The following is a 21,325-nucleotide window of genomic DNA, read 5'->3' as shown; positions in this document are numbered from 1 at the left end:
ATTAAGGCTGAGATGCTGGACACGATAGTCTGAGGTGTTGCCAACCTTTTGTAGCTCCTCGACAGTTTGGGTCATAAAATCGCTGATGCCAACAACGAAACGGATTCTGAGATATCTCAGTGAAGGAGCAGGGAATGATATGATGTATGCCATATTACTGCAGGACTCATGAGCTGGAAAAAAGAATTAAATATGGGGCAGGCCTTTATCGACTTGATTGCCAGTCGCCCGCCTAGAGCCGGACATTATGCATAGTCATCCTTGTACATTCCTGTAGCTATTTATCAGGGGTGTATGTTCTTAATCTACTAAAAATTTGCTTAACCTGATGTATGTTAACACACTTACACCCACTCGAAATGCCAGAGTAAAGGCGTATTTTCTGGCTTGCACACTTTGACTAGTTAAAGGTATAGCTTCAAGGTATTATGCCAAACGACGTGATTCGGACCCGCCCTTACTCGCCTTATATCTTATCACACGACTTTGTTTTAATTTTACGTCGTTGAATTGTGTTGTAGTTTTTTTGTCTGTGTCCCCGTGGGTAGTACCAGAGTGGTAGCAGTTAGCTAGCCTATTGTCAGGAAGCCTTTTGGTGCATTAGATCTCGGTAGTAATCGTCATGTCTTTTGTCCTTTGTTAACAATTACATTGGTCTACAGATCTGCTCCATGGTAACGCCTTTGTCAATATGACCCTATTTAAGGTGGCACTATGTTATTTTCAACCCATCCATTTCATCGTGGGTCTATTTCACTTCTGGATAACCTCCTGCGCAAATGGGGTGGGATCAACTCGCGGCCGAACTATGGACGAAGATTGCGGACGAGTGCTACTCACCTGATGAAGTCCGCGCCCTTTGCTCTCCTGAAATGCCACGGCACATCCGGGACAGTGCTCGACCTGTTCTATTCCGAAGTCTGATGTTTAGAGCATACAACATGATAGACCGTTTTGATTTTAGCAAGGTCGAACCTCATCAATACCCAAGCTCCGTGATTGAAATGCAAGAACTATCTCGCCGAAGGTTTACCGAGCTCCCATTGAGCCCTCTGGCGCGCCATGTCCGCTTTTGGAACTATATAGGATATTTGCCCCAGCCTACTACCCCTGATTTGGTCAACAAGGAGAGCGCAAAGAAAATTTTTTTGCGAACGTATGCTGACGCGATGTGGCCATTGTTCAGAGCAAGCCTTCCGCTCTACATCGGATTGACGAGCCTCATTATGGCAAACGTTGTCATTGACGATGAGACTGTTACAGCTTTGAACACTTTGGACAACCTGGAATTACTGCGGTTCATCAACTGCATTGTTTCCATTACCACGAAGTGCTTGCGTTGCTTCGACCATTTAACGGGATATCTACAACAAGAGGCCAACCCAACCTTCCGCGTTGAGCTCATGATTGGAGTTTGTCCCACCCTGACCAACTTGAATATCTCTGCCGGTAAAGGACACTACCGCGAGCTCTACTCCGCTTTGGAGCAGTGCCCTCTCCTACAGGAACTCTGTATCGAATTTACCGCAATCGACGAGGTGGCTTTTGAAAGACCCTCGCCAGAGGCGCATCTCTCTATCACAGCCTGCCCACATTTATCCGAATACACGGGACCTGCCTACTACGCCGCAGACATCATTACAGGTCGGGATCAAGCTCGTCCAATTACCTGATCGGGCTCTATGCATTGACTGGATCAGGGAGCATTTTAAAAGAGGAAGTCTTTGAGAGTCCTCATCTGTGAATTGCGTACTTGATGCTCGCTTGAGATTTTTTCTGGTGTGTTTTGGGTCGGTAAAATGTCGAGATCTAATTATAGCACGAAAAAAGAGCGTAGTCCATGCAACACAACACCTTCAATTTATTGTACGAGCAGAGGTTAGCCCCGCCCAAAGGCCAAGCAGGGGCGTAACCGGTCTATCTACTCCAAGAAACATACCTGATCCCAAGTTTCAAATCAAAGTCAGTCCTGCTAAAGGCAACAAGTCAGTCATTGTTAACCATGGAAAGACGGGGATTGCTTACAAGTTACCCAAGTCTCTCCAACGTTTGGTAATACGTTGTGTTGGGGCGTGGCTGCGAGACTGGCTGGTGCGGATACTTGATGGAAACAGGCTGGTCAGTCATTGTTAACCACAGGAAAGATGGTTATTGCTTACAAGTCCAATGACGTGTTAACGCGTACAACACCGTGGCAACGCAAAGGTCACCAGGACATACGACACGGTGTCTGCACCTGGCGGGGAAGGTCCTTCCTGTCTCTCTAGCTCGCCGGATGTCTGTACGTTGCATCGGAGCAACGTGCCAGCTCGCCGGACGGTGACATGTTGTGTTGGGGCGAAATGCGTATGTGGCCGAGAGACGTACTTGATGAAAACAGGCTGGTCGTGGAAGTTGGTGCGGGTGCGTAACGTTGCATGCTGACGGGGCTCGTTGTATCGTGTTGGATGGAATGACAAAGGCGCCGGAATGATGGGTAGCTTGCGGGAACGCGATACATGGTGTCGCAGCATTCTGAGCTACAAAAACAACGTCAGAACACATCCCAAATAGGGTACTTACCATAACCTAGGCTTAATACAGGCCTAACCATCAATGCATACCCAAACGTGTGAAGGTTGCGGGAAACTGATATGTCGTGTCGGAGCATTTGGCTACAAAAAACACGGTCAAAAAAGGTCCAACACCCTGAAAGATTATAAACTTACCAGGTCTATCGCGTAGGGGTGGGACTCGCTGGCAAAACATGGAGTCGTTTGAATGTCGGATCGCGGGGCCTCCATACATCGTCTCGAGGTGCAACAGCAGGTCGCGGGAACACGATACATCATCTTGGGGCAGTCTGATCGACAAAATCAAGGTCAGATCATATCCAGAACCCACAAAAGTAATGTACTTACCATGATCAACCTGACCCCTAGCTGTCTACATGTATTCCAATGTGAGGGCGGTCGCCGGAAAGCGATATATAGCGTCGGAGCATCCTGGCTACATAAACAAGGTTAGATCACACACAGAACTCTGAAAGGTATTAAACTTACCTTCTATCCTCCCTAGGTATCGACGTATGGCTTCCATATGCCATCTAATACACAGTCAGTACACGGGATAAACTACATGTCAAGTCACATACCTAATTATCTTCTTAATAGCGTTCCCGGGACGTTTGAATCTTAAATCGAAGACTGCAACGTGATGTCAGTACTCTGAAAGCCTTGTGAAAAGATGAAAGACTTACGCATGGTCATAGATCAAGGTCAAGACGCGTGCCGCAACATCATGTTTGGTATGGCCAAACACAAGATAGGGGCGAGTCTCGACAACGAAGAAATAATGGAATGGCATGCCCCCAGCATTAGGGCATAACGCATAGCTGGAGTCAATGAAATGTGAGTCCCTCTTTATACCTTTTTTCCAAGGGTCGCATTGCATTTTAATTGGCACCTCAGGCCATTTTCTTTAGCTTCATCAATTCCACTAGCCTCGCTTCACTGCACTTCGTTTCCGAAGATTACGAGGCAAGTAAATTTTCTCTATTGAAATGCCATAACTCTTTTCTTAGGAGTTCTTGGCTATGTGCAATTCCGCTTTTCTTTGGCACACTTTTCTGCATTCAATCTTGGATTCTATTCATTGGAGTATGCAATACATTGGAAAAAGTATAGTACATCCGCATCCTAGTATCCAAAATCATGTAGATTTAGCAAACAAAATTACAACACCCCTTTTACTCCATGACCGAGTATTAGCTTCTGAACTCCAAGACTTGTACGCAATCCAACATGTAGCATCCGCTGGGTGTAACACTGTAGACCCGGACATCCACATTCGTGTAGAACTCCGTGGTTTTGTTGAACGTTGCCTCACAACGTTCAGTCATCATTACGTTCATACGGGCCCAAACCGCCTCAGCTAGGTGGACTCAAAATAAAACACCCGCTGGCACGACACGAACGCGAAACGTGTATTCCTAAAATAACCAGGTTTCAAGTCACCTGAACGCGACGCGACGCGTCAGACGCGTCTTAGGGCTGCTGAATGGCCATGGCCACAACTAACTTAATGACGAAATGCTACAGAAAAAGATGCTGTAACATCCAATAAGCGCCGCTGCTTCCTAGGAATCCGCATTAGGGATAGTCGGACTCGCACCCGATTTACTTTTGCATCCCAATCGCGATTGTCAACTAATCTTAATCTGACATTCAGGCCCGCTTTTACGTAAGTGCTTTCCAGGTCATTCTACAGTGTCGTTTGAATAGTATTGCACCTGCTAATCAGACCTTGCAGACAGTAGTGTTTTCTAGGATAATTTAAATAAGCGCCCTATGTTTGTTTACCCGAGTTCACAGTAGATGAATCCACTCAAAGGGTCAAGTTATATCAGCCAGAACCAGGTTTAACGAGCGCAATAGGTCACATTTCAGGCTCTGAGAAGATAACTGTGGCGTTTATCTGTCTAGATATGAGATTTACGCGCTCGGAAACACGCTAGTCAAGGCCCGCTCATACATTTTTGTCCCGGAAACAGGCAATCAAACATTACATATACGAGCTCCCCGACCCCCGTTGTACATTTGTGTGCACATTGCGAGCCCAACTCAAGTCAATCGCATGCATAAATCCAATAACACTAGTGCATCGGCTGTTCAGAGCCATCACAAGGTCAAAACTGCTATATTTTGCGAGTGAAATTGTAAGAGATATAATGACGTGGCATACGTATTCGGAGTTTTGCGGCGTTCATAAGAGCCTTTCAAGCTTATACGGAGTGTAGATAGTAAACAAAATTAATCAATACATTCGGCATTTCAAGAATCAAGTTTAATTCGAAGCAAAATGAGATGTAAAAACAGTATACGACCCGTAAACCTCTGTTTTCTAGCATTTCAGAATTCACAGCAGAATACTTAGCATTCATGCATATATTATAGTGTACAAGGACAGAAATTCTACTCAGGAATGACAGAAATTGAATAGAGAAAGAAGCAAACAGTTTAATATTCAAACGAATAACACCCTCCACCTCCCCCAATTCATCGATTTACGTCGGTTCAATCTTCCCGTATCTTAATATAGACCTGTATAGAACTCCTCGGCTAGCGAATCACGTTGTAACTCGGTGCTCCAGAGCCCAGAAGGCCGCCGTAAGACGTACTCGATTGCAGATATTGCAGGCTCGTAGCAACGACGTGGCATACATACCTCTGCCATTTTTTGCGTTTCCGGCTCTTAAGGGGAATTAGTATACACGCCTGTGTGCTGTGATGTCTGGTTGAAGAGTTGGTGGTGCGTGGTCGCGAGAAAATGGTCGAAATTCTTACATGTTCGCGCCGAGCCGTGTACCCGCGTATACTGCGCATTTACATGGACTGGGAACTTCTATGGTGAATCCGAATTACTAGGGGTGTGTATTTAAATATACTACACTTGGTGCAACGTTTTATTTGAGTTCTGTGACGTCGAGCAAACTTGGAAATGTCAAAATGTCTTAAGCGCCCGAACGCACTTTAAACAAACTCGGAGAGAAATGAGGGAATACCGAAATTCAAAGGCAATTGACAGTAGCCCCTGTACTACTAGATGGTAAAGTACGCCCAGTAACACTCACATTATTCATCCCAAGTCAGCAACTACAAAAAATTATCAAAAATTTGGACTCACGTACATGTACACATCCTCCCGCTCCCCCAATTCGCAATTCCAGCCTGTTTCCAACGTTTCCTTTCGTTACGGGTCTTCTCGGGCACTAGCGGGGACCTGCCTGGCTCGGCTAAGCTGCCGTCATACGACCTAGAAGGTCTGAAAAATGAGGGAAGCAACATTGGTCCCCCAGCATTTGGAGGATTCATGGTGCGCCATTCTGCGTTGTTTCCACCTCTTTTCCGAACATTAGAGCCTCCGAGTACGTTGGTAGTTGTGAAAGTCTGCCGATAATATCCGGATTATTGGCTAGAAGGTCTGAAATTTTGCTCTAGCTGGGTATTGCAGTGCGGAGTCATCAGCGAGATGCCCCCATTGTTCAAATATCAAGTTTACCTAGAATACGTATTTTTCAATGTCTAGTAGGCCCAAATTAGATGTAGAGTTATTACCTGGACTGTCTGTATGTCTTTGAGATTTGTTGTACCCGGTGTGCAATATGCAACTTTGCATTGAAGATCAACATCAATTAAGCGCCGAGAATGAGCTTTTTGCATATGATGCAAATAACACCTTAAACATTGATCACATACCTATTCTCAACTCACAGAGGGGCCAACAGTACCCTAACGCACCCCTCAAACGCACCCGCCCAGCTGAAGATATTCAACTGACTAACCAATCTCCGTCTAACTGGATCCCCTCCTCCTCTCCAAAATCCGCATTCCACCCAATTCCAATCGTTTTCTTTTACTTCGGCTCCGTCACGGTACTAGTTCCAGAACCGTCGGCTATTCATGACGGCAGATCCACTAGCTGGAGCAGCGGCGTTCAATTTGTTGCTGCTCAGAAGAAGAGTTTGCTGGGTCAACTCCTGGACAATTGTCCACTCACCGGGAGTGCTAGAACTCCATTTCGCGTCGAGTACGTAGATTTGGGTGTTTCTCAGTACGTACGAGTTCCCGAGTCGAGAAATTTTCAAATGTTTGAGAGATTTGATTGAGATACGACGAATTTCCGGTATCCGTTCTCTGGGCTATTCTGAGAATTCAAGTGTGTACCAGCGAATTATGAATATGAGAGACAGCTTGTTAAATGCTCATCATCAAATGCTTTAAAGATGCAGTGTTCAACGCTTATCTGCATCTGTATATCTTGAGATTTTTGTCGAGGGTTCTGTCAATCTGTTCAAACATGTTAGTTCACCACGCTGCGTGCACATCACTCAATACTGAACCTATCCAATCAATATTCACTCCGGATATCATCCAAACGGAAATGTACAACACTCAGCGATTCAAAAACAATGTGGATGGACGATTGGCCCACCATTCGCGTAACAACATCCGCACTAACAAGCGACAAGCGAGATAGAAAAAAAACTGTATATTCCGCCTCCTTACGACATGTAACAGGCGTACTAGTAACGCTAGTACTAGAACCACACGGGTATATAAAGGACACTGACCTTGCTGGCATCCTTCATCCGCTCATCCCCTCTTCTTCTCTGTGCTCTGCGCTCTCGTTCCCTCCTCCCGGCTTCATCGACAGCGGCGTCGATGCAATGGTGAGTCGCATTCCCCTAGTGTTGAGCTCTTTCTGACGCGCCTTCAATTCTGTACAGGAACGCACTACGGCAGGGCGGGGTGGCTTCGACATGAAGGTGAGACGCATGTTCTTGATGCCGAGCGCTGTCTAATGCCCCTTCAATTTTGTACAGAAACGTCGATTATGTCAGACCAACGCGCTACGAGGACCTTGTAACACCACCCCACCTGTCACTGGACCCATGCGCGTAACGTCAATCTAAAACAGTGGTGAGTGCGGCGACAGGGCAAGGTACAATCAAAGACGCACCCTGTAGAACAGCCCACGTGCTCAAACACTCGCATTCGCACTTTGTTGACGACGGCGGCGGAAGGGCGAGGTAGCCTCGACATGAAGGTGAGTCCTCTCGATGCCAAACCGTGTCTAATGCCCCCCTCAATGCTGTACAGAATCGTTGATTATATTAGACCATAGCATGTTGTGAGTACGCACCACCCCAGCTATACCTAGACCCATGCGCGTACCGTCGGTCCAAAAGAGTACAACGGCGTGGTGAGTGTGGCGGTAGGGCGGGGTAATTTCGACGCGACGGTGAGTAGCATTTCCGCGATGACGAGCTGTGTCTGACACACGCTGAGAGTTGTTCAGCAGAGCAAACACGATAGGCAGCACGTTGAGGACTCACCTCGTCCTCCCCACGTCCAAAAGAGTGCAACGTCTTGGTGGGCCCCATTTTGCAATGCCCAATACGCCTGGGTCCTACTGCATAAAAGTAACGAGAGACAGTGAGTAAAGCAGCAGTGTTATGATACTGTGCTAACGGACATACCGTCAGCCGCTCGTATGGCTGGCCGCATAGAAGCATACGTGTGAGTTGTCGAACAGCGCGATGTAGAATGGGCCGCAGTCGCCATGGACAAAGAGGAGGGGAAGCGCATGGGCGTGATGCAGCATCAGTCGAGTCGTCGTTGAGCCACGCCCATCCCCATTGTCCGCCACGACGGAACTAGCGGCCTGCACCACGCATTAACGCCTCCCCTACCACCGTGCTCCCAACTACAGATAACACCGCCGCCGCCACTGACAATGAACCGCCCGCGGCTCGATTGTGCCGACCGCTGTGAGCGCGGCACTGGTTGGGTTGAGTGTGAGTATATATATTTTCTTTCCTGTGTTCTGATTTTTGTTTATCATACCTTGTAGAAGGAGGGAGGTCAGAGACAGGAGGGAAAGGGAGGAAGAAGCATATAGTCACAGTGTGGCGGGCAAAGCGTACTAGTACGCGTATGTGTCTGTGATTGGCGCGCGGGAGTACGAGTGCGAGGGGCGGAGAGGTCGTGAGGATGGGGAGGGGCGCACCGAGGTGGAAGACAAGGTAAGAGGCATCGCGTTTTGAAGGGCGATAACTGACCGCTGATCGAGCAGGGATGGACAGGGGCCGTTGTGATGAGCGAGGACAAGGTTGAGGATGATAACAACGGAGGGGTATGGTGCTGGTGCTGGAGTACTACAGCGACTTGGGATGGAGGGGCGCCCAAGAATTTTCTCCATGTTTGCAGTGGCTAAATCTCATGCATGCATACAGAGGCTTATTAGCACCGCCAGTGCAAACGGTTCTCTTTAATTTTCAACGTCCTTCGCGGTTTCAAGCGGGAGTGGTTGTAGGGATGGGCAGGGTGTTGGGTGCACAGCAAAGGCGCGTTCAGTGCAGAGAAGGAGGTATACAAATGCAGCTGCAGCTGCAGATTCCACATCTAAATACGCCTTTTCTTCAACTTCCAAGGGTTCTTCCGCCTCCACTTCGACATCAACCCCCGTAGACCTCGATAACAGGCAAACATTTGCAACGCAGAAACAGAAACAGAAGCAGCTCAAAGCCGACGTGTGCGCGCTCCTGCGGGACGTCGCACAGCCCGTGGCAGTCGTAACATCTATCAAATCCCCTTCCCTCTCCTCCTCGCGTTCCGCATCTGATGACGATCCAGAGCTATCATTGCGCAGCGCGGTGCTTCCAGAGTACCACGGTGCGACGCTCTCGTCGTTCACATCGATTGCAATGGACCCATACCCGCTCGTAGCGTTCGCGCTGCGTATTCCGTCACGTATGGCCAGTGCGCTGACGGCTATGGCAGAAGCTCAAGAATCCTCCGGAGAAGGAGAAGAAGAACGCGCGCATATGGTAATCAACCTTCTCGCGGCGTCGCAGGCGCAGACGGCGTTTACGTTCTCGAGGCCGGATTTACACCCCACGCCTTTCAGTAATAGCGGGAGATCAAAGCTGACGCGGTATACGCTCAGCGCCGATGGACTTCCCGTTATAGATGGTTCTGTAGGCGCGCTGTCGTGCAGCCTCGTAGGTAGGCCAATACCCCTATACGACTTGAATCACCTGGAGCAAAGGCAGCGAAAAGGAGAGGCGGTTATGCCGCCGCTAAGGAGCGAGAAAGGCGAGGTTGCATCGGAGTTGTTTATTGCGCGGGTGGTGAGGGTGGAACCGGTGCAGGGAGAGGGTGTGGTGGATGCAGAGGCTGAAGCTGAAGCTGAAGAACGGCCACTGCCTCTGGTGTATCATCGGCGGAGCTATACCACATGTACACCAAAGTCTTGACTCTCATTTATAGATGTACTAATGGGAAACTGACTCGGGACTTTCTGGCTGTCTTATCCCGATTTTTGACTCTCTACGACTATCTGTTTCTTGGTCTCAGCCTGACTGGAGCTGGAAATAAATATCTACCCGACTTTAACGCGAGGCTTCTACGTACATAGTTTCCAACCTGCCACAAATTTTATCATCTTCTAACAATAAATTAGTGAAAGAATCGAAATTTTCTGTCCCTCAGGTCAAAGTCGCAAATTTGTATCCCAATCTTCATTGAGAGAGATCAAAATGAAAATCTTTCCAAGGCAGGCCACTTGTTAAGATCACCGAAAATGCTTTGAATAAGGCGGAAATCAAGGGTAGGTGCCACATCAGCTGTACATATATTAAGGCTGAGATGCTGGACACGATAGTCTGAGGTGTTGCCAACCTTTTGTAGCTCCTCGACAGTTTGGGTCATAAAATCGCTGATGCCAACAACGAAACGGATTCTGAGATATCTCAGTGAAGGAGCAGGGAATGATATGATGTATGCCATATTACTGCAGGACTCATGAGCTGGAAAAAAGAATTAAATATGGGGCAGGCCTTTATCGACTTGATTGCCAGTCGCCCGCCTAGAGCCGGACATTATGCATAGTCATCCTTGTACATTCCTGTAGCTATTTATCAGGGGTGTATGTTCTTAATCTACTAAAAATTTGCTTAACCTGATGTATGTTAACACACTTACACCCACTCGAAATGCCAGAGTAAAGGCGTATTTTCTGGCTTGCACACTTTGACTAGTTAAAGGTATAGCTTCAAGGTATTATGCCAAACGACGTGATTCGGACCCGCCCTTACTCGCCTTATATCTTATCACACGACTTTGTTTTAATTTTACGTCGTTGAATTGTGTTGTAGTTTTTTTGTCTGTGTCCCCGTGGGTAGTACCAGAGTGGTAGCAGTTAGCTAGCCTATTGTCAGGAAGCCTTTTGGTGCATTAGATCTCGGTAGTAATCGTCATGTCTTTTGTCCTTTGTTAACAATTACATTGGTCTACAGATCTGCTCCATGGTAACGCCTTTGTCAATATGACCCTATTTAAGGTGGCACTATGTTATTTTCAACCCATCCATTTCATCGTGGGTCTATTTCACTTCTGGATAACCTCCTGCGCAAATGGGGTGGGATCAACTCGCGGCCGAACTATGGACGAAGATTGCGGACGAGTGCTACTCACCTGATGAAGTCCGCGCCCTTTGCTCTCCTGAAATGCCACGGCACATCCGGGACAGTGCTCGACCTGTTCTATTCCGAAGTCTGATGTTTAGAGCATACAACATGATAGACCGTTTTGATTTTAGCAAGGTCGAACCTCATCAATACCCAAGCTCCGTGATTGAAATGCAAGAACTATCTCGCCGAAGGTTTACCGAGCTCCCATTGAGCCCTCTGGCGCGCCATGTCCGCTTTTGGAACTATATAGGATATTTGCCCCAGCCTACTACCCCTGATTTGGTCAACAAGGAGAGCGCAAAGAAAATTTTTTTGCGAACGTATGCTGACGCGATGTGGCCATTGTTCAGAGCAAGCCTTCCGCTCTACATCGGATTGACGAGCCTCATTATGGCAAACGTTGTCATTGACGATGAGACTGTTACAGCTTTGAACACTTTGGACAACCTGGAATTACTGCGGTTCATCAACTGCATTGTTTCCATTACCACGAAGTGCTTGCGTTGCTTCGACCATTTAACGGGATATCTACAACAAGAGGCCAACCCAACCTTCCGCGTTGAGCTCATGATTGGAGTTTGTCCCACCCTGACCAACTTGAATATCTCTGCCGGTAAAGGACACTACCGCGAGCTCTACTCCGCTTTGGAGCAGTGCCCTCTCCTACAGGAACTCTGTATCGAATTTACCGCAATCGACGAGGTGGCTTTTGAAAGACCCTCGCCAGAGGCGCATCTCTCTATCACAGCCTGCCCACATTTATCCGAATACACGGGACCTGCCTACTACGCCGCAGACATCATTACAGGTCGGCCGGTGCACACGATCAAGCTCGTCCAATTACCTGATCGGGCTCTAGAGCATCCATGCATTGACTGGATCAGGGAGCATTTTAAAAGAGGAACCGTGCCTGTGGAAGTCTTTGAGAGTCCTCAATGGCCGGCGAGTGCATGCATTGACGAAACGTTCCCAACACTGTTTCACGAATTCCCTCATTTAGTGTCGTTGCGACTTATCATTGCACCGTTTCAGCTGAATGAGGACGTCAATCTGCGTGACGAAGCAGAAAGAGAGAGATACAATACATTGCATTACCTTGTAAGTTGATTTTGTCTGGCTGAACTATTTTTGCAAGTGCGCATTTCATTAATATTGCGTCAGAATATCCTGCACATTCTGAGTGCACCTCTCCCATACAAGATACCACCGACCTTGCGGACCTTGGAGCTAGTCACTGACACAGAATATGAAAGGCACCCAATTCATACTATTTTTTGGGATGTCGTAGAGGCACTGAGGCACTCTGCGAACTTTGCAAATCTGCAAAAATTGGTCGTTGGTACTCTTGAACGCTTCCAGACATGGGGGAAATCGGAATATGGAATCTGGGAAATGGTGCTCGAAGAAACAAGTTTTGACTTTGATGGAGAAGGCTGGGAGTACTACAGCGACTTTGAAGACACATCAGATGATCGGAGAGATATAACGGAGGGGGAAGAGGCGTCTATAGATATTTGACCACTTCCGCGAGTGATGAATCCGAGACTGCAGATTAGCTGAAGATGATAGCCAAAGGAACAACTGGAACATTAAACGTACCTAAATGTTTGTAGTTACGTGTAATCAGAACATTGAATATATTATCAGTAACACTGGAGAATAAAACGGTCCACTTGAGTATGTCAGGCTGAGGGTGCTAACCAGTGGCCGTGTCAATAACCTTTATTCCGCGTCCAGAAACGAGTTGTAGTCAGTGTTCAAGTCAGCGGAAGCTTCGCCTTGGACGGGCATCGTAGGTGCGAGTGCGTACAAAGTGTGCAGGCTACAGAGCCTTTCAATTTATAAAACCCTGTACAGCATCAAGGAAGGGGAATCCAAACGATGGAATTCGGTACATTAGAGGTCGAAATCAAGAGCAGGTGGCAAGGCGAAAAAAACATGGTGTGCTGTGACATGTTGTGGGCGGATTACATCAGCGCCGTCACGGCCCAGATTATTAAATCCTCGTCACGCCCTCCTCATCGTTTGTATCGCATTTGACTCTCAACCACCACAATCCTCGATTTTTCCATACTTCCACCACATATACTCACACTCAAGCATTCCCGCTCTTAATTTCAAACATCGTTTCACAAAGTTCCATTTTAGTATCCCGCCCAAGCTAAGTACTTTTACAGGTTGTCTCTAAACCTTACCCGCCTGAGAGGGTGGGACTCATATCTATTGCCCCTGGCTGGTTACCTTCGCCCTCGTACCCCAACCAAGCTGACTACATGCACAGGTCCTTTCACAGTCGTATGAAATCATTTAAAGTCATGTTGACTGGAGGAATTCATAACCCACATGACGCCCCAACTGCTACCTGGTTCCTTTGTTTTTCTGTTTCTTGGCAAGGACTCTCTGGTGCGCATATATGCGCTGATTCTGGATCTTTTTCGACGTATTGCTCTACGAGTAGGACTGTTTCCATTTGGCTTGACCCAACCCGTTGCACCTTGCCTATTTTCGGATGCATGGTGAAGAAGATACACGGCTTTGTTTGTGCATATACGCACATATTCTCGCTGCATTGAGGTGTATTTGGCATTTCACTTTCTATGCCTGGTTCTTGGTTTTTCATGTTTTCCATTTAAAAGTCTGCGGTTCATAAGAAGCGGGCTATAGCTCTAAACTGCTCTGCATCCCTCGTATATGCGCGTTTCTGGGAGCTGTTGCTGCTGTCCTTGCGATTTTCCTTATCTTCTGACTTGTATCTTGGGTCTACGTTTTGATGCACTTCCTTCTGAGCTGCGCATACATTCTCAGTTATCACTCCTTCCATCATTGACAGTTGGACGATGAGCTTTCATCCCTCCCCAGCGTCTTGATGGTAAACTACCTTCACAGCTCTTCTTTGACCTGACTTGATCGATAACTCATGCTGACATCGACGAACTGTGTGCATAGGAAGCATCAAGTTTCTGGGGAAGGTTTTTGATTTCGTCTCTCGCGTTCCGGGGGGTACTCGTGGTGACATTTGTCTCAACCCAACCAGCTGAATTTCACTATTCTCGAATGTTTGGAAAGTATATGCTGCTCTGCTTGCGCATATACAAGCACGTTTTCGCTGGTTTTCGGGTTCTTTATCTGGCTTTTATGTTTTCCCAATTTTGTTCCTGACATTTGTGGGTTCTCTGCGACTTTCCAGCGCTCTCCGATGTGCGCATATATGCACTGATCCTTCTACTGGTGCAACTTTCACGCTTTCTCCTCGTGTATTTTTTATTCTCGGGTTGTTCTTCGTCGATTTCAGACACCCCGCGCATATATACATTGCCGCCTTATTCTATGCGCTGTGTCTGCAGGCTCACTTGAAACTGATGGCAGTCAAATGTCTTCTCTCTGTACTCTTCCACAGCGTCTTGATATTACACTACCTTCACAGTTCCGCGCCTCGGATTGACTGGCGATAAATCATGCTCAAATCAACGGATTGTGTGCATAGGAAGCATCAAGTCGCTGGGGAAGAATTCAGGATGTTGCATTTGGATTGACTTTCTGCTCCCAATATTTGATTGTTCTCTTTCAACTTGCCAAAAGTTGACCATTTACTGTTTGCAAAGTTTGCATCTCAATAAATGCCCATTGTGTCCCCGCCATTGTGGTGGGGTCATTTCAAACCTCTGGATCAGGCCTAATTGAAAATAGCTACAGCCATACGTGGTCATAACAATGGTATGCCGTGTAACGAGACTTTGCTTCATCTCTAATTAACAATGTTATTATCTTTTCTTTACTCATAGCAATCGTGCTCCTCCTTTATATCACAGTGTCTTGCGTGGCCCCAGATTTTCACTGTTACTATTAGTGATGCCTTTGACCTTGTGTTTTGTGAATGTTCTCTCACTTCACATCATTACGATAAACCCGACGCGTACGTCCAGCTCGTTCCTAGTCGTGATGAGACGCTCAGAAAGGCTTGCTCGCTTTTGATATTTCAGTGCTGTTACATGTGGGTCTGTGAAAATGTGGCGTAGGTTTGAGTTGCAGGTGCAGGGAATCCAACTTGCCAGACGCGAGGGCTAGGGGCTATTGCAATGACCTATATATGGGAATTATTGCCGAATTAGACAAACCATCGTGATTGTCAATGGGTTTGATGCGACTTGCTCAGATAGCACCACTTCCACCCGACACGGTAGTATCAGCTCTCAGAAACTCTAGCAAATTTTCCAATGTGCAAACATTGATTGCTGCGGTGGCAGACTGCTCTCAGCAAACGTGGTGCAGATCGGAGTGGGGCTCGTGGGATATAATGACTTGAACCTCGACGGAGAAGGCCAAGAATTCTTTGGCGGCGACCCGGATGATCATGGCAGTGAAATGGATGATTATTGATGGAGTGAATCCAAGCTGAAGGCGCCAGACTAAGAAACAACAAATAGTCGAAATTACCTAGTACGATGTTTTCAATCAACTTTACCTTTCCGTCAGTGTTGGTTGGCTATCTCTTTGCCTCTGACTATACTTAAAAACAATCGAGTTGGATCCGGTCCTTCATAAGACGTACGAACATGTCTCCGTTTTTATTTTTGTCAGCAGATGATAGAGCCCAGATTATGCAGTTAGTGGGACTGAGTCGGATTCGCGTGGCCTGTTTGGATACGCTTGAAACCTTGAAAACTGCACGAGCAAATTGAGTGGCATTCGACTAGTTAGAAGACAGCTCAATGAATGATAGGAGGTAACCGCTGTGACGGGAACCACATTTCGAATATTCTGTGACGCAAACTGTGGGCTCGCCTATTTAAACAGGCGTCACGTCGATGCAGGTTTCATTCCAACCACCACCATCTCTCCATTTTCGCCTTTCAATTCATCCTCGCCTACCATCTCTATCCTTTACGAGTCGCATACGCTCTGACTTATTTTGGCACCAAACCAATTCACTCCCCAATTTTTCGCAAATCGCCTAGGCGCCCAGGCTAGCTCAAACCACCGCGCGCAGATACAAGCAAGCTAAGTACAGTTCATTCATGTCTACGGCATCCCATCTGGCTCACCCTTCCATCCCCTCAAAGAAGATGTAAAGCGGGTCTGGTATTGGCTGCTGCCTGCTCATTTTATTGGGGAACTCATAGGGTTTATGCTGCTATGTATGCGCATATATGCGCCGTTTCTCGGTCTACTTCCCTCTCTCATGCTATCTGTTGCATTCGCCGGCGCACTCGGAACCCATGTTGGTTTTCTGGTGTCCATTTAGTTCACGACGATAGGCTGCAGCTTACGGTTCTAATCTGTTTTGCTGCCCGCATATATGCGCTATTCTGGTTTTGGTTGTGATTGGAAATGCAGTTTCATCCGTTGCGCTTTGGGTCTGCCATTCTGTCTCTTACTTGGTGCTCTGGGCAGTGTGTTACTCTGCATACTTCTCTGTGCATTTTTTCTTGGAGTATTCACTGCTGCCATTGGGGCGTGATAGGCGGTCTGACCACTCTGTCCTCTCATTCCTCCCCAGCGTCTTGATGGTACACTACCCTCACAGCTCTGCTTCGACTCGGCTTGATTAATGTTAACGCATGCTCAAATCGACGAGTTGTGTGCATAGGAAGCATCAAGTCTCTGGGGAATAATTGAAGACTCGAGACGGTCAACAACCACTATCTAGTACTGCTGAATGTCGCTCATCTACTTTGATTTCGGTCTCTTTGTTATATTTTTTCTACTGGTTCGTACTTTGACCGACGAGCAAGCAGATTATGTTGGCCAAACAGCGGATTGCTCCAAATCTCGAAACCACCACCAAGTCTTAATGGATCTAACGGGTTGTTCTGAGCCTACCTGTATTCAGACAATGTTTTTTTAGTTGTCATTAACCGGTGGCGTGCCAAAGTTTGTCATAATAGCTGCATCTAAATGAACCATACATCTTATTTTAAAAGTTCTTTTTCATCAATTATTTGGTGTTCAAGCAAGAGGTAAGACTCGAAAACTTTGGGAGTCTTGAAAGTAAACTCAGAACCAACCTTCACCTATACGGTTCAGGTCTATGAACATCACGATCATTAAATAAGCACCCAAATTAAAATATTTGGATGTAGTATTTATAAACTACTGCGCAATATATAACTCTTATGTAGAAATCTCGTACCAAGGAGTGACTAGTGAAGCACTGTGGCAGCGACTCCGACTCTCAGGGGCCTTGACACTCCCTTGCACCCCTATTTACTTTTTTGAATATATTCCCACGCTTTGTGATGTGCTCTCCTCGAGTCTTCGACCGTCAACATTCTTTCAAACCAGTAAACCAGTATGGCCTTTCAGCTTATAATATCGTAAACAAAGACAGTATATTTCTGCAAACCACCATGACGCTCGTGCTAATCACCCATTATCAATGCACTCTTCTCTGAGCCAGTCCATTCTTGCCCCCGTTTACGTCAAATCGTTATTGGATCCGAATCGCTAGATTACCGCAAAGTCGTTCGACTGGGTACTACGTAAAACCTTCGAAATTGCAATACACAACATAGAAGAATGACTGTCTAAAACCATGTTAGCAGTGTGAGGTGTTGTTGGATCCAGTGTTAGGATCAAGGATACAGGTTGTTAACGGGATTTATTGTACGTATTTCTGTTCGCTTTATCTTCTGTTTTCGCTACGTACAATGATAAAAACATAGTACAATAGGATTGAGCCTCATCGGATATCTACATATCCCTAGGAGATGTAATCTCTATTGCTTCACACTGCACGGTCACTCATTCACACGTTCAAACAGCTCACTGAATTCGATTCTTTATGGTCCTGTTGCAATCTATGCTGTGTGGCGCCTCATTACACAACAAAAGTGGCCTTTTCGCCAGAGGCGTGCATACCACGCACCACTTCGGAGTCTAAAGGTACAGGTGCCTCTCACGGTTTGCAACCATTCAATTGTTTTTTGCGAAATGTCACTCAACGTTGTTGGTCGATTAGGGTAATTTTTATCAGCTCCTTGCGATCATGTTATAGAACAATAGTGGTGAGTCATGTTATCCGTTTGTTTCTCTAACCAATTTTAATTTTCAGTCAACTTCTCTGAAGATTTTTTGCACAACGACCATGACCCAATTGTCAGCTATTGTTACCCATAAAACAAATGAAATCTATTATTTATTGAAGACTGTCATGTGCAATTTGCTCGCTGTGCGCACTCAAACATTCAACTACCATGAGCTATTTTAATCACTCTACCACACGTCGCTGAAATCAAGTAGATATGATGTCGAATCAAAGCACAGCTGCTGCACTGGCGCCGGAGCTGTGGACCAGAATCGCCTATTTCTGCGATGACGATACAGTACGAACTCTTTGCTCAAATTCAATCTCCAGGAGTATCCGCGAAAGTGCTCTACTTATCCGTTTTAGGGATTTGAGCTTCACTGTCAAATATCTATTTCCTGCCAAAGTGGAAAGCCAGGAACTCGATTCAGAAGAGTATCGTGCTGTCCTTGTATCCAAGGTCGACTCTTCTCGTGAAAGATTTGATCAGCTTTCTTCTAGTCGATTTGTCAGCTATGTGCGCTACTGGCGGTACGAAGGACCTTTTTCAGAGTTTGGGTCCGAGTCGGATGATGATCTGTATACGAACCAGGAACCGACGAGCGATCAACTTGCAGCCAGCGAATACAACGACATCATGTGGCCTATCTTTACAGGATATCTTCGGAAGTATAATGGATTAACGGCCCTCCACTTGCAAAACGTTGACATTGATGATAAAGCGGTGGTCTCTGTGAATGCATTGGGCAACCTACAAACTCTCGGGCTAGAAAAAGTCAAAGTTTCTACTGCCATGAATCTCGGACGTCGTGGAAGTCATATACAGCATCTTTTATACGTGCCAGACAAGGTCCGCAGCGACTTCATTGTTCAACTGTACATATCTATGCAGTACTACAAATTCCAAGAAGTATGTCTAGATTAATGAGCTTTTTACCAACGCGCATCTGGTAGCATCATCTCAATCCATCTCAATCCTTTTCTTGAAGTTTTAATTTATCGGACTTCTTTACTATTTCATTGATGATCCATTTCGAAATTAAAAAGCGGTAGGTACGCATACAGTATCTGTCGATGGCCGTCATTCGCAGTTCGGTGGACTCCCACTTACAACGAAGGAATAAATTGCCACTTTTGGGTGCTCTCCGTGCATGTTGATCGTCTTAGCCAGGGGCCGTGTTTGTAAATCCTTCACTTCATGCAGTTTCGCGGAGATACGAACGCTAATACTGAGGAGTAATAGGTTTGAAGAGGTGTGCCAGGGTGTGCCCCACGAAAAGCAGATGTGTACTGCGCAGGATCCTCCGGGAAAGAGCAAGGTACTTGCAACGGACATCTACCTTTTACGGGATATTCATCATAAGAAATTTGATTTTAGGGTATAATTGACAAGCAGGATATTGAGGACAGATACCATTTGATTAGTGGAAGCGATTGAATATTGAACATCGCCGTTTGGCATTATCCCTGTCGCAATTCATCGAAATATCCTATTTGCGATTTGACATTCGGAGCATGACCATTGAAAATGAAGGATTGCCATTGACACATCCTATTAGGCAGCGGGAGTCCGCTCAGGCGAGCAGTACATTCCAGTTGTGGCACCCACAAAGGGTCCATCGGGCTGACCAGTCAAATTTCAGCTACCGGCATTTGTCACTAGATTCCGCCACATTCAACCATCCACCAACCGGTACACCCCATTTTGTGATTGGTTTCCCTATTCGTGCTGATCTTCGGTCTAATGGATTTGAATCTTGGATATCTCGCCACCCGATTTCGCGATAGAATTCTGGGCTGGTTAAACCAGATCTTCAGCCGGTGGGCAACTAGCGCCCTACCTATGAGCACACGCGATCGACATCGTAGAAATGGTATAGCAGCAACGGAGGAGGGAAAAGAATGTCGGTCGCAAGCTATAACCCGCATGCTTCAGCGATGCTCTGCCTCACTTGATTGATCCCAAACGGTGGGCTCATCTCCGCACTTGTAATAATTGGAGGTAGACAGAGAGGTGCCGCATCCCATATGTCCTTTTTCATGTTAGAAATAGTGCCCTGTAGTTTTGCTGTAGGCACTGTGTCGGCTTTGGTGATTATGGACTGCAGTGTGAAGGCTTGTGCACCGCGCTCGGAGAGCAGAGACGAGGAGAGAGCAGCAAGCATGAGCTTGTCAGTTTCATTTAGCCCGTGTTTGGCATTGAAGAGGATGTAGACGCGTTTGAGTCTATGCACAAATTAGTAATTTAAATGTAAGTGGAAGTGGAAGGGCACAAACTCTGGTCGGTTTTGGATGTAATGCTTAAAAAGTTCCCCCCATTCGACTCTTCCGCGAGTACCATAACCAGGCGCATCTACAAGGATAAGCTTTCCGGGTTCTGCCCCGACGCGGAAGAGATTCAGAGCTTTTGTGTGTCCCTTCATCATCTGTTGTGTCAGTGATTTCTTCTTCACATTTGCATTCGACTCACAGCTTTTTTACTGGTGTTTACAAGTGATTTCCTTCCTAAAATACAGTTAAGCAACGTGGATTTTCCAACATTGGCACGTCCTATTGGTATATTACAATTAGGTGTCAGCAATCCGTTTTGGTAGTTGCCAGACGCGACTAACCTGTAACTACGATCTTTAGAAGTTCTTATGGTCAGAGTGACGTCGAGTCTTTTATTCCATTGACCATATACGCGTTACTTTACCTCTGGTAACCCGGTAGATTTCGGAATGGTTGAAATCGAATTTGCTGAAGCTACAAATTCTGCTGTTTGAGCATTAGCCCATATGTTTCGCTTTGTTGAGTAGAGATTTTTTGATATTGTTGTATAAATCGAGGGCTCTAATATTGAGCTTGCTTTCAAAAGTGAAGACATCGTAGTTTGAGTACAAAGTCGATGATGGTGAACCCAGTCACACAAACAAATGGCTCCGGACCGGATACCCGCCTTTTCTTTCTTCTGACCACCACACCACAACTGTCTCTCCGCCACCGGGCCCATACCCAAGTCCTGCACAAGCCACCGATATATACTCGCGCTTTGTGCTCGTAGATCACTTCGTTGCGAGTCGCTTTTTCCATATTAATATTACTATTAGGCATGTTGCATCCTCCTGTCTAACCATGATTTCGTGCGGGCCACGAGTCAACAAAGCGGCTATTGGCAAGATGCACAGTGTATAAAGGAATAGTCACCACAAAGGGATTTTGTAGCGTCCAAAACTCCGCGCTGAACATACAGATCTACCTCAGGTGCTTCTTTACTATACTTTCTGTTTTCCACCACCGCAAACTGT

The 21,325-nt window shown here is 46.5% G+C and overlaps 6 protein-coding genes across 6 annotated transcripts; 4 read left to right on the top strand and 2 right to left on the bottom strand.

Moving 5' to 3' along the window:
• Positions 1-779: 779 nt before the first annotated feature.
• JR316_0008366 (uncharacterized protein) lies at positions 780-1,673 on the top strand (the record flags this gene model as incomplete). Its single annotated transcript, XM_047894081.1, has 1 exon — positions 780-1,673. One exon carries the CDS (start codon positions 780-782, stop codon positions 1,671-1,673), a length of 894 nt encoding a protein of 297 aa, XP_047747396.1.
• A 6,024-nt stretch (positions 1,674-7,697) lies between these two features.
• JR316_0008365 (uncharacterized protein) lies at positions 7,698-7,924 on the bottom strand (the record flags this gene model as incomplete). Its single annotated transcript, XM_047894080.1, has 2 exons — positions 7,698-7,814; positions 7,877-7,924. The coding sequence occupies 2 exons, from the start codon at positions 7,922-7,924 to the stop codon at positions 7,698-7,700; spliced, it is 165 nt and encodes a 54-aa protein (XP_047747395.1).
• Positions 7,925-8,277: 353 nt separating this feature from the next.
• Positions 8,278-9,799, top strand: JR316_0008364 (uncharacterized protein; the record flags this gene model as incomplete). The annotated part of the gene is made up of 2 exons (XM_047894079.1): positions 8,278-8,342; positions 8,857-9,799. The coding sequence occupies 2 exons, from the start codon at positions 8,278-8,280 to the stop codon at positions 9,797-9,799; spliced, it is 1,008 nt and encodes a 335-aa protein (XP_047747394.1).
• A 1,158-nt stretch (positions 9,800-10,957) lies between these two features.
• JR316_0008363 (uncharacterized protein) lies at positions 10,958-12,532 on the top strand (the record flags this gene model as incomplete). Its single annotated transcript, XM_047894078.1, has 2 exons — positions 10,958-12,112; positions 12,176-12,532. 2 exons carry the CDS (start codon positions 10,958-10,960, stop codon positions 12,530-12,532), a joined length of 1,512 nt encoding a protein of 503 aa, XP_047747393.1.
• A 5,723-nt stretch (positions 12,533-18,255) lies between these two features.
• JR316_0008362 (uncharacterized protein) lies at positions 18,256-18,963 on the top strand (the record flags this gene model as incomplete). The annotated part of the gene is made up of 1 exon (XM_047894077.1): positions 18,256-18,963. The coding sequence occupies one exon, from the start codon at positions 18,256-18,258 to the stop codon at positions 18,961-18,963; it is 708 nt and encodes a 235-aa protein (XP_047747392.1).
• A 991-nt stretch (positions 18,964-19,954) lies between these two features.
• Positions 19,955-20,904, bottom strand: JR316_0008361 (putative GTP-binding protein EngB; the record flags this gene model as incomplete). The annotated part of the gene is made up of 5 exons (XM_047894076.1): positions 19,955-20,264; positions 20,316-20,455; positions 20,509-20,588; positions 20,651-20,663; positions 20,734-20,904. The coding sequence occupies 5 exons, from the start codon at positions 20,902-20,904 to the stop codon at positions 19,955-19,957; spliced, it is 714 nt and encodes a 237-aa protein (XP_047747391.1).
• Between the last annotated feature and the right edge of the window lie 421 nt (positions 20,905-21,325).

This window comes from Psilocybe cubensis, chromosome 7 (assembly GCF_017499595.1).
Source record: "Psilocybe cubensis strain MGC-MH-2018 chromosome 7, whole genome shotgun sequence".
In the NCBI taxonomy this organism is placed as follows: domain Eukaryota; kingdom Fungi; phylum Basidiomycota; class Agaricomycetes; order Agaricales; family Agrocybaceae; genus Psilocybe; species Psilocybe cubensis.
Note: the sequence above shows the minus strand (reverse complement) of the source record. Positions and strands in the feature narration are given on the sequence as shown.